The 12,080-nt window shown below is 44.1% G+C and overlaps 1 protein-coding gene across 1 annotated transcript in view; it reads right to left on the reverse strand.

The window, feature by feature from the left end:
* Positions 1-12,080, reverse strand: part of LOC147718370 (arrestin-C-like) — a 134,249-nt gene that overhangs the window by 36,190 nt on the left and 85,979 nt on the right. Inside the window, exons 8-13 of the mRNA XM_086967190.1 lie at positions 10,642-10,709; positions 9,852-9,987; positions 9,600-9,684; positions 4,218-4,290; positions 3,162-3,299; positions 616-699 (exon numbers count right to left, since the gene is read on the reverse strand). Of these exons, the coding sequence (XP_086823316.1) occupies positions 616-699; positions 3,162-3,299; positions 4,218-4,290; positions 9,600-9,684; positions 9,852-9,987; positions 10,642-10,709 (584 nt within the window). The remainder of the gene's footprint in view (positions 1-615; positions 700-3,161; positions 3,300-4,217; positions 4,291-9,599; positions 9,685-9,851; positions 9,988-10,641; positions 10,710-12,080) is intronic.

Here is a 12,080-nt window from a genome sequence, read left to right on the forward strand (position 1 = left end):
AGCAACTCGGCATCAGGAAAAGGACCTGAAAAGAGAAACAAGTTTTCCAAACCCCAAGAAGGGAAGGGAAGTATCACAAAGCAGACAATTATCAGTGCTTATTATTAAAGTTGGGAGCTTGCCTCCTCCAAGAGGGAAGTCTCAGCCCTGCCTGCATCCTCACTGAGCAAACACCCAAGGGACCTTTGCTGATTTGTCTGTAACCTTTGAATTAAGGAGTGTGTACTTTAAGAACAACAGCAATTGCAAAGTAAATAGACCTGTTGGGTAACGTTACACTGTGGATTACCATTTGACTAAGAAGTATCATCCTGGAACAGTTTTAAGCCCATGTGGGCCTATAGAGGAGCTCTCACAATGAGTGACACAAATGATGGGCTCTCACCGGCAGTGAAACTAAGGAGGTTTTGTGACAATGAGTGACACTAAGGAGTTCACTTCACAATGGGTGAGACTGCTTAAGAGTAGGAGGCTCCTGAGGTGTCAATGAGTGAGGCTCATTTGAAGGCACACTGCTCTGTTAATGAATAACAAATGAAATAAGGTATACAATGCTGGCAGTATGACTAGCACTTGGAGCCCGGCGACAGCAGCGGCAGACACTAGGACACTTACCCTCCTCTGGACACCATCAGGTGCACCTTCACTCTGTAGGACACCAGGATGCCCAGCACATCCTTGTCCATGCCAGGCCGTATGCTGCAGGAAAGATGAAACCAAATTGAGCACATAAGACAGGCAAGTAGGCACCCAGAGCCAATCATCTGATGTAAAAACAGTAACAAGCATCCAGGAATAGCTACAGACCCCTGAGCTGTCTAGAAGAAGGTCTCAGTGTCATCAGGACTCACTCCAAGCCATGGACATTTTTCTGTGGGTGTCATCACTGCAATACTCACTAGAGGATGTCTTTTGGGAGTGTGTCCTTCCTCCTTTGTGGACATTAAGTATCACGTGGTTACCCAGTGACCCTCAGAACCTGGGTGTCTGAAATCAAAGGTAAGGTAGGTTCTGTCGGGACTTAGATAATTACTTCAACAGCATTTATAAATAAAAAGAAAAAAGGTAAACACACCTAGATTGATGTCATCAATTGTATTAATAAATTAATTCATTTTTCTGTTATATGATTAGGGTTATATATTAGTCAGGCTGTCATAAAAAACAATTTTGTTTTAAAAAAAGGTGGCACAAGCAATAAACTAATCAGTGATAAGGTGATCTAGAAGTGACAAAGTGCTTTGGGTGAATAACATATATACAGAGCTGTACAAAATGTATATAAAATGTTCATTCAGTAGACATCAATCCCTATTTCATTGAGGTAGGACAGCCAGTAGTAGTAACCATCAAAGAAGGAATTCACTGGCTGGCCAGAGCCCTAAAGCCCCTTGATTCGCAGGGCTGTGGATGTGACTCCTCTACATTCCTGCATTCAGAAACTGACTCAACCTACCCCTGATGGTTCAACAATGAGGCAGTTTTTCATTCTTGACTAGAATCCAACCCCTGGTGTCCTACCTCGTCCTGAAGAAGACCCGACGTGACTTCAATTGAATCACGTACTTTCGTGGGTCGAAACGTTGACGTGCCTACACAATCTTTCCCCATTCTCAACACTTCATAAAATAGTAGAACAATGTATGGATTGACGATTCAATGAGATAGGGATTGATGTATATTGAATTAACATTTTATATACATTTTGTACAGCACTGTATATATGTTATTCACTGAAAGCACTTTGGCACTTCTAGATCACCTTATCACTGATTAGTTTATTGTTTGCGCCGCCATTTTCTAAAAACAAAATTGTTTTTTGTGACAGCCTGACCAAGATTTAACCCTAATTGTATACCAAAAAAATGAATACGTTTATGAATACAATTGATATTGATTACATCAATCTATGTGTGCTTACCTTTTTTCTTTTTATTTATAAAGGCTGTTAAAGTAATTATGTAACTCCAGACAGAACCCACCTTACCTTTGACTTCCTCCTTTGCGGGCTTGTGGTCCATGTGTGTGTAGTCCTGTCCACCTATCACGAGGGCTCTTAATCGCTAGACACTTTTTACAAAGGTCTCATCTTCTACCATCTAGTGTGAGGGCTTGTAGGATTTGCCCATCTACAGCATGTTTTGAGAGACAATGCTGAAGCTTTGAGGCGGAGGCTACAAAGGTTTCAGGACCCACACAAGCGTACGATCTGCACACTCGCCCTCACCCCAGCTCGATCACTGAATCCACTCATTAGGCGACCATGTCCAGGAGAATGACAGCCACAAACCTTTAATTGTCGGTCCTATTCTGCTCTCAGTAGCAGCAGTTGTCCTCTCCTACTGCAGGGAGGAGATTTCTCACCACATGCAGGCTCTTGGCCAATAGCTGACACCTGTGTTCTAGGAATGTATGACGTTACAACGCATACATTTACAACGCATGCACTTACAAAGCAGTTTTTACATTGCAACATCCACTACAATGCATTCCATTACATCATATGACACTACATCGCATTTAAAAAAATCTACCTTTACAACACATTCCATTACATCGCATACTACCTTTACAACACCTACCATTACATTGCATTTAAGGTAAGTATTGAGATAGTAAAGGGGTAAACATTACTATTCTAACTCCAGGGGGTGCAACAGTAGGGTAAGTGTGTGTAGGGTTTAAGAATTACTATTCTAACTCCAATGGTATGCGTTGTAATGGTATTCGGTGTAATGCCTGCGTTGTAGTGTCATGCGTTGTAAAGGATGGTGCGATGTAATGCCTGCGTTGTAAGTGTAGTGCGATGTAATGGTGTGTTGTAAAGGTTGTTTCCCGTTAGACGTATGGAATGTACAGTCCTGCAGTGAAGGATTCAGGTATGCAGTGGTGAAGGTGGGAGGTATACTGGTTCACTGAGGCTCTCGTTGCACAGTGGTAGAAGTATGGAATGTACAGTACAGCAGAGGTGGAATTTATGTACCTGATGAAGTTGTGGGATGCATATAACTTGAAGTGAGGCTTTACTGAGAGTGATGGAGGTGTGGAACATGGCACTGAAAGCCTTACTTTTATAGAAGTGGAGATGTGGGATGTGCAGCAGTAGGGTGAAGGTTTTAGTGACATAAGGCACACAGCATTGTGTTGAGTAGTGTACTCACACTGTGGAGGAGGCCAGGTTAGTATCTTCATGCTTGAGTTTCCCATCCAGAGCTAGTCCCCGCTTCTCCCGGTTGTTTGCCAGCGCCGGTGTGACTGAAAAGGTCTTCGACAGGGTGGAGTTGGCAGCCACAGTGTCACTAGAAAGAGCGAGAGCACAGCACTCATCTGACAGCACCCAGTGTAAACAACATTCATAGACTTTACCCTTATTTACTCCTACTCCTTGTTTTACTTCTGAATCCTGGAGCCCTGAACATCCTGGAAGGACACAGCAAACAACATGACGAGCTGCTTATTTATTAGAAGAAAGGATCATAATGCTTAAGTATTGGCCTATGTGTGCTTAGTCCTTGAGCTACTATTATGGCATCAGAGGCTAAATGGGACCCCTTCTAGGATGTCAGATATTTTGGAGTCCATTAAAACATTTCTTGAATGGCAGCCATCTTCTGATTAGCTACAGCAGCAGCAGGGAATATCCTAGAGAGATTACTTTCACTGGTGATTGCAAGATGGAGGCATTTGTTTGGCATGTTGGGTAGTCTAGCTTGTTTTTTAAAACTGTTTCAGCTTGGGTTCCACAGTGCAGATGGAAGTGAGGCATGGATGAAATCCAGCTGCTGTGCACATAAGATGGGGAACTCAGGCCTGAGGAGAGACTGTGTGTCAACCCTTCAAAGTCTAAAGTGTTAACATAGAGAGGAGGTTTATCAAGATTTTAGACTTGGTTGGAAGTCTCTTTAGTCTGAGATGAATGCTCTGAAGGCTCATTCAACAGATGTTTTAGGGCATGGCTCTGCATGTGCCTGGCTCCATGCTGCCCCCACAGACCTCTGAAAGCTTGCAGTGTATCAGGAGATATGTTCATGTCTCCTTTGACTTGCTCGTCTCTGCAGCACAGCAATCTTTACTCTGTACTTTTTTTTTACAATACTGGATAATCCATCTATCTTTTCTTGCTGCCTTTGCCCCTGAATTTCTTCTTGCTCCTCTGATGAACTCCCCTCAAACCCCCATCAGGTAGCTAGTGGTGCTAGTCTGTTAGTCCAACTTACTTCATCTCCTCAGCGCACACCGTCTTGACGTACTTATCCAGCGAGTAGAGGACGACATCTGTGATCTGCTCGACTGATTGGATAGAAAGGAGAGAGGTGAGTCTTGATACAAAATGTGTGTTTCTTTGTGACTTACATAGTCTTTGAGGACACTGAAGTGCACATTGAATTGCACCTCAGGGATTCTAGGCACTTATGCTACACATTCCATGGTTATAAAAGTTTTGACAGACTGGAAACTCAAATGTTTGGCAGAAGTGCTCACTTCTTCACACTTTCCCATCTGTGGGCATCAAACCACTTCCAGATATCCTCTTTACCAGGATTGTCAGGAATGATGCCAATGAGAGATTTTGTGTAAAGTGATCCCAGACCCACTTGGATCCGAATACAGAGGTCATTTCTGTGCGACCTTATTATTTCAAGTCTTAGATATAGCATTCACCTAGTTCAACAGTGCAGTGCAGCAGCTTGCAAAGTACATTTGTATAGTAGTAGGAGGATCACAGGTACAACGTGATACATTTTGTACAGTGTGTGTGTGTGTGTGTGTGTTTGTGAGTGTGTGTGTTTGTGTGTGTGTGTTGTTGTGTGTGTGTATGTGTCTGTCTGTATGTGTGTGTTTGTGTATATGTTTTTGTGTATGTGGGGGGTGTCTTTGAGAACTGTTCATAGCAACCAGAATGGGAGGGGGCAGAGGGAAAATGTAACTGAAAATGAACTGCACAGAGCACCCCACAGCTTACACATTTACACATATTAGTAATTTGAATCAAGGGTCAAAGCCAGGATTACACTCACAGTTTAAAGGTGAACAACTTAGGGCCAGAAGTTCTATTTATTGGTTGCAAAATATTGGCCACAACTTGTGACCACTATTTCTGCAACCAGTAAAGAAATTTGGGAGCAGAGCTATGTATTATTAGGTCAGTTTTTAAAATTCTGAGTTGTAGTCAGTTGGAATCTTAGATATAGCATGAATATTAATGAAGTAGATCACAAATCACAACTCACTGTGATTGGAGTCCCTTCACAGGGATCACGGCTGCTCTACTTAGCAGTCCACCATGTCAGTGTCTGCTTTTTAATAACACAAAGTATTTTTTTAGTTGTGGCACATTTTCCATAAAGAAAACGAACTGCTATTAAAAAGAAAATTCTCTTTTTTTCTTGTTTTTTTTAAGAGGTGGCAATGGTACTGTGGACCACTGCCTACTCTTCAACAATTATTTTTTTTAAATCGTGAAACCTTTTGCGAATGCATTACCACAATTTTAGAGGTGTCAGTAAAATTTCAATATCTGAAAACATTGTGACACGAGATACCATTAGGTATTTGGAAGGGATGCCTACAACATGCCACTTCTGGATTCCGATTGGGTATCCATTCATAGTCCCATCACAGGAACCAGAAAAACTTTTATAGGATCAGTACGTAGAAAAAAAGCATTTTAAGAGCCGCAAATGCTGAACTGGAGCATTTGCGAGCACTGAAATGCTTAGTATCAAGGAACTACATTGGTTGCTGGTAGCCAATAAATCAAATTTAAGGCCTTAACCCTAGCTTTTCGGTCAATCGATGGAACGTGCCCTATATTTGAAACAGAGGCTAGGCGCTTACAAGCAGACTCGGTCACTGAGGTCTAATTCTCAGAGCCTGCTTTGCACCCCACGAGTTAAGAAAGCTCGGATGGGTGGCTGATCTTTCATACTCGGTGCGTCCATGCTATGGAACTCCCTGCCTAATGCCTCGCGCCAGATTACCTCTGAAACACAATTTAGGAAAGCAGCAAAAACATGGCTTATTAACCTAGATTAATATCCTGGGATCCTCGTTGTTGCGCGACTCTTGCTATAGCGCGGGGACACCTCTTTTGGAGGTAGCTGTTCGCGCTCTACAAATGGCTGTATTATTATTACATCTGGCCTTAAGCCATAGATCACATCTCTTATTAGTGTCATGTTTGAGAGTGAATGAATGACTGGGAGATTTTTTAGCATGCAAAGCTGTTCAGGAATAGAATTAACCCTGCACTAGAAGCTGACAAAATGATGCACATAACTATTAGGAGACAGAAAACAGGTGTTTTTTTGTGATTTCCAGAAAGGAGAGGGGTTTCCTAAACAACAGAACTCTAGAGGAAGGGCGGTCCAAGCTTTGGTGGTGACCACAGCATGGGCATGAACAAGAGACCTATGTCTACCCGAGCAACTGCAAGGACTTTGCAGCTAGTAAAAGGTTTCTGCTTGTAAGCTGCAGTGGAGTCAGAGAATGAGTTGTATGATGTTACAACGCGATCTTTTAGATCGCGGTACATCACAACGCATCTTTTACAACGCAAGTCGTTACCACGACTTGCACTGGACTTAGGAATAGAAAGATTTACTATTCCAACTCCAGCCTACATACAGTAGGGAAGGTGTTGGAATAGTAAATCTACTATTCCTTAGTCTACAGTGCCCTCCAGCGCAAGTCGTGGTAACAGCTTGTGTTGTAAAAGACGCATTGTAATGGCAGCGCGGTGTTTTACCGCGTTGTTATGGATGCTCCCCCATAGAATGCTTTATGACTAATAGCGTTAAAAAGCATTTCTCTATATGATTACACTGTCTGCAATTTATATCTGTTACGAATGCAAATTTGTTTATAATAAAAAAAATATTGAAAAAAAGGCATTTCTGGAGAATGGGGAGCCACACTCTGTGATATATTTATGTATTAAATTGCATTTTATGTCGTAGTGTCCCAATGTGAGCACGGACAATATAACAGGAGGAAAGACAATGGCAAGAGGGAAAGTGGTTTTACATCGTTGTGGATATTTATGAGAAGATGTTGGTCATAGATGAACTAAGAGAGATGAGATTTTCCAAACAGAAAGTGAGGCGGTGTTCAATTTCTGGTGAAAGGGGTATCCCAGGTGGGTATCCCAGTGGTGATGTTCAAGATAGAGTATTTGAGATGGACAACGAAGCAGAAAGGAGAGGAGGCGGAGGAGTAGGGACAGAAAGTAGAAGTTAGGAGACAGTGAAAATCGATGAAAAGGTCCATGTGGTTGGAGAAGGTCCATGGGCAGCTTTGAAATAGGTGGCTAATTCAGGTCTCAGAAAAGAGGGATTGTGAGCAAAGCAGGGAAAGTTGTAGACAAAGTGAGTTGTATAGTTTTGGATAACTTTGGAGGGGGATAAAGCCATAGGTAGGAAACAACCAAGAAAGAGAGAGTTGCTGCAGTTGATAGCTGAAAATTGAAGTCTTGTGCAGGGAGATGTGTAGAAATGTTGAAGAGAAATGCGGCATGGACTCAACTGCTGTCATTGGCTGGAAGAAACATGGTACGTAGAGAGAGAGGGAGGAAATAAGATGTCCAGATTATTGAGAGAGTACGTTAAGGGGATTGCGGGGAGGTAAGGTGATAGAAAAGGATATTAGGTGAGATTGCAGGTAGATGTGGGAAGGATATGGTTTTGGTTTTGAAGAGTTTGATAAGGGAGGTCTCAGAAGGAGGCCAAGATGTTGTGGGAAAGAACACTTTGGTGTTTGATGGTCTGATGGAGAAGTATCCTGAGTGCCTCTAAGATGACTGCAGGGATGTAAAACACACAGAGCCGAGAATAAAGGGAATTATTAAGGAGGTGGAAAGTACAAGAGGATTTGTTAGTCTTCGGTGAAGAGAGGTGAGTGGAAGACATGGAAAGCGATGAATGCATTCAGAAAGGAAGTACAGAGGTGACTGAACACAAAGTCTTGGCAGACATCAACAGGAGAAGTAATGGGGATGATAAACACGAGAAGAAAGCGTGGAAGGTAAAAGAGTTAGACTATGTCACATGTGTTAGGAAATTCAAGTGGGATAAGGATAAAGTGTGCTTTATGTCGAATTTGCATTACCTTGTAACTCACGAATAATGTATCTATGTCATAATATACAGACTACATATGTCATTCACATACAATGCTGATTGCACCTATTTTGATAATCCCTTGTGTATAGCAAATAAGCACTGCATATATTGCTCTTGAGTAGGGTAAGGAAAATAATATTTCATCTTTTTTTTTAACTCCTGTACTATATTTTTTCTAAAATAAAAATATTATATTTACCTACCTACCCACACCCTGTAAAAGTGAGGAGGGTGATGTTCTCTCTTATGTAGATTAGGTGCTCTCGTATATTTTTGATATTTATTTTTTAGACGTTTGTGAATCCTGGGAAAGGTACCAGTTTGGGGTCAACTAGACTTGACTAGACGTACATTGCATTCCATGGCCACTCCCCTGACACTAAAACACTTTTACAAGCCCAGCTGGCACTTACTCAAGTACAATATCCTCATGACTCGCATAGACTGTGCATATGTGCAAAACATCTCTGCCACATCTCTGTCTGTGGTTAGCACATGCACTAACATACAAACATATGCTAACATTAGTGAAGCGCTCGGTGTGTGCTTGGTGTGAAAGTTTACTTTATCTCTGGAGCAGGGTCAGTGAATCAGGCTCAAGAGCAGGGGCGGCTTTAGGCTCATGGTGGCCCTGGGCAGGGAGCGTAGGTAGGGGCCCGGAAGAGGAGGTCCGGGCGGGGTGGAGCCCCCCCCCGGAGCTCAGGAAGAAAGTGGAACAGAGCCGGAGGCCGCAAAATCCCTGCCACTGGGGCCGCCACGCAAATATGTATCCATCCTCAGAGGATTATTATATTAAGGATATATATTGGCGTGGCGGTCCCTGGGGTTTGGCGGCCCTGTGCAGGTGCACAGCTTGCACATGCCTAAGGCCGCCCCTGTCACGAGCCTAACATGACCTATATATCTCCAAGAACTCAGGTTTATATTGCAGCCGCTTGGAGCACGAGAAATTTCTAAAGGTCTGAGGTGTTGTATATGGCGGTACTCCATAAATGCACCTACAAAACAGACACAAAGAGGTGGAGTGCACACACAGGTCTGTTCTTCAGTTGCAAGCAGTTGACATTATGATCAGCGAACTCTGATGCTCCAAGAACATCTCCAAGGAGAGCTTTGAGATCTTAGAGGGAAAACCACCTTTATAGAACCAGCCTCGAGGTTGAGGAACTGAAGGAAAACCCACAAGAGATAAGGCGACCCAAGAGAATTCGTGAGTGGATCCAGGGGGGTTCTGAACTGTGTACCAGCAGATGTGGCAACTCCACTGAGAACTCTGCAGTTCCATAGATAATCCAGGGGTTCTACCCAAAGGGCCAAAGGATGCAGCGGGTAACTCCAAGCCCTCAGATGACACCCGTGGGGCTCTAGCCAGAATCTCAGGGCTTGGGAGGGAATCCTGTTATGCTAGAAAACAAGGCACTTGTGTACATCGATAAATGCTTCTCTAATCACAAGAGGACACAAGGTTGCCTTTCTCACCTATAATTTTGATCTTCTTCACAATTTTTCCAGTGGTGTTATTGATCTTGACGTTGACATTGATGGGCTCCCCGTGGTAGTAAATCTATGAACCACACAAACAGAATACCAGATTTATAAGCAAGGAAGGAAAAAGATATAGAGATTAAAATGGATGGAGAAGCAGAGTATAGAGAGGTTCACATACTGATCCTGCCTTGGTACGGATCAGGGGTCCTGGACAAGCCAGCCGAGGTTGTGGCAGACACCTACCTCTTTATCCAGCGAAGCTTCCAGGTGCAGTGGCTTGTCGGACATCATGAACTGGCGAGTGGTGTCTGATTTGGGGGCAACGCCCAGGTTGACTGGTGCAAACTGGACTTTTCGGATCACTAGTCGTACTGAGTTCCTGCAAGAAACAAACATATTGCTCATTCTAAGCTTCTGAAGAATAAGGTTGATGAGTTACTGAGCCCTTGATGTTTTCGCCACATACATCCTACAGTACCTCAAGCCTCAAATGACATGTGCACCAGAGCCTTATCTCACACTTTACCTGCCTCCACACCATTCCTGATCTTTCAGGCGTGCACTCGCAGACCTTCATGCTGTGGTCTCTATCCACAGATGAACATTGCAAGCACTCAACCCCAGTCAACTGATCTGGTTTAATCCCTCATAATTCTTTAGCTCACTCCGCCACCCCAGTTCAGAAATGGCCATATGCAAATCAGTCTGACCCTGTGCCTCGTGGGAACAGTCCAGCCCGAACTGCCAAGCTATGTCTTCCCTGACCGAAAACAAGTATCCTGGTTTCTATCCAAGCTTCGACAAAGGCACTTCTTGCTTTGTCTAAAAATTTCCACTACAGATCATGCAGGTAATGATAGAGGAGTGTAGGGAAATCCAGGTTTGAGTTTGGAGTTTATCACTCACAACACTGATGAGCACTCTGCTCATGAGTGTATGTTTCAGTGAGGAACCGACAGTGGCCGACGCTAAGTGAAGCCCCTATGGGTAGCTAGGCCTGTACTTGGACTAAGACAACTTAGCTTCATATTACCTCTTGTGAATCTTCTCCTCCACGTTATCTGCACAGAAGGCCTTCACCTCAAAGTCAACACCACAAGACTGTGAAATGCAAGAAGGACAACATTAGTGTGGATGCAATGAGAATTGAAGCAAAGTAGACAACACTCTCATGAACAGGGACCCGAAGCAGCCTAACAATTTTTCCGGACAAGCCCCCCCCTCCACTTGGGGGGAGGAGGGGGCAAGTGTGAAGCATTGTTGCTTTTGTTACTGGGGGCCGCTATTGTAGTATTGCTAAAAAACAGTCCCCTAGTAACAAAACCGACCACCACCAGTGCAATATCGGGTCCACCCTCCAGCCTCCTGGGAAAACGCCCGATGTCCACTATGGCCAGTCCGGCCCTGCTCATAAAAATAGGAATACATGTGTCTGGAAACTCCAGCAAGCCTCCAGGAAGCCTGAAGCTACAGTAACCAAGGAGTATTAGCACAAAAGAGCCACAGGTGGCATGGACATACAGGCAGTCAAGAACTACATGATTGGTTGGATCTACAGGCGTGGTGCTAGAGACACATGACCGTGAGAGAGATGCCGTGTACTGGAACAGACACTCAATGAACCTGGGGTCTGGAGACAAGTGACCATGAAAGAGATGCCGTGTACCCGAACAGACACTCAATGAACCTGGGGTCTGGAGACAAGTGACCATGAAAGAGATGCCGTGTACCCGAACAGACACTCAATGAACCTGGGGGCTGGAGACACGTGACCATGAAAGAGATGCCGTGTACCCGAACAGACACTCAATGAACCTAGGGTCTGGAGACACGTGACCATGAAAGAGATGCCGTGTACTGCAACAGACACTCAATGAACCTAGGGTCTGGAGACAAGTGACCATGAAAGAGATGCCGTGTACCCGAGCAGACACTCAATGAACCTGGGGTCTGGAGACACGTGACCATGAAAGAGATGCCGTGTACCCGAACAGACACTCAATGAACCTAGGGTCTGGAGACAAGTGACCATGAAAGAGATGCCGTGTACCGGAACAGACACTCCATGACCCTGGGGTCTGGAACCACGTGACCGTGAGAGAGTTGCCGTGTACTGGAACAGACACTCAATGAACCTGGGGTCTGGAGACACGTGACCATGAAAGAGATGCCGTGTAATGGAATAAACACTCAATGAACCTGGGGGCTGGAGACAAGTGACCATGAAAGAGATGCCGTGTAATGGAACAGACACTCAATGAACCTGGGGTCTGGAGACGCTTGATCGTGAAAGAGATGCCGTGTACTGCAACAGACACTCAATGAACCTGGGGTCTGGAGACAAGTAACCATGAAAGAGATGCTGTGTACTGCAACAGACACTCAATGAACCTGGGGTCTGGAGACAAGTGACCATGAAAGAGATGCTGTGTACTGCAACAGACACTTAATGAACCTGGGGTCTGGAGACAC

This window comes from Lissotriton vulgaris, chromosome 4_1 (assembly GCF_964263255.1).
Source record: "Lissotriton vulgaris chromosome 4_1, aLisVul1.2, whole genome shotgun sequence".
NCBI lineage: Eukaryota > Metazoa > Chordata > Amphibia > Caudata > Salamandridae > Lissotriton > Lissotriton vulgaris.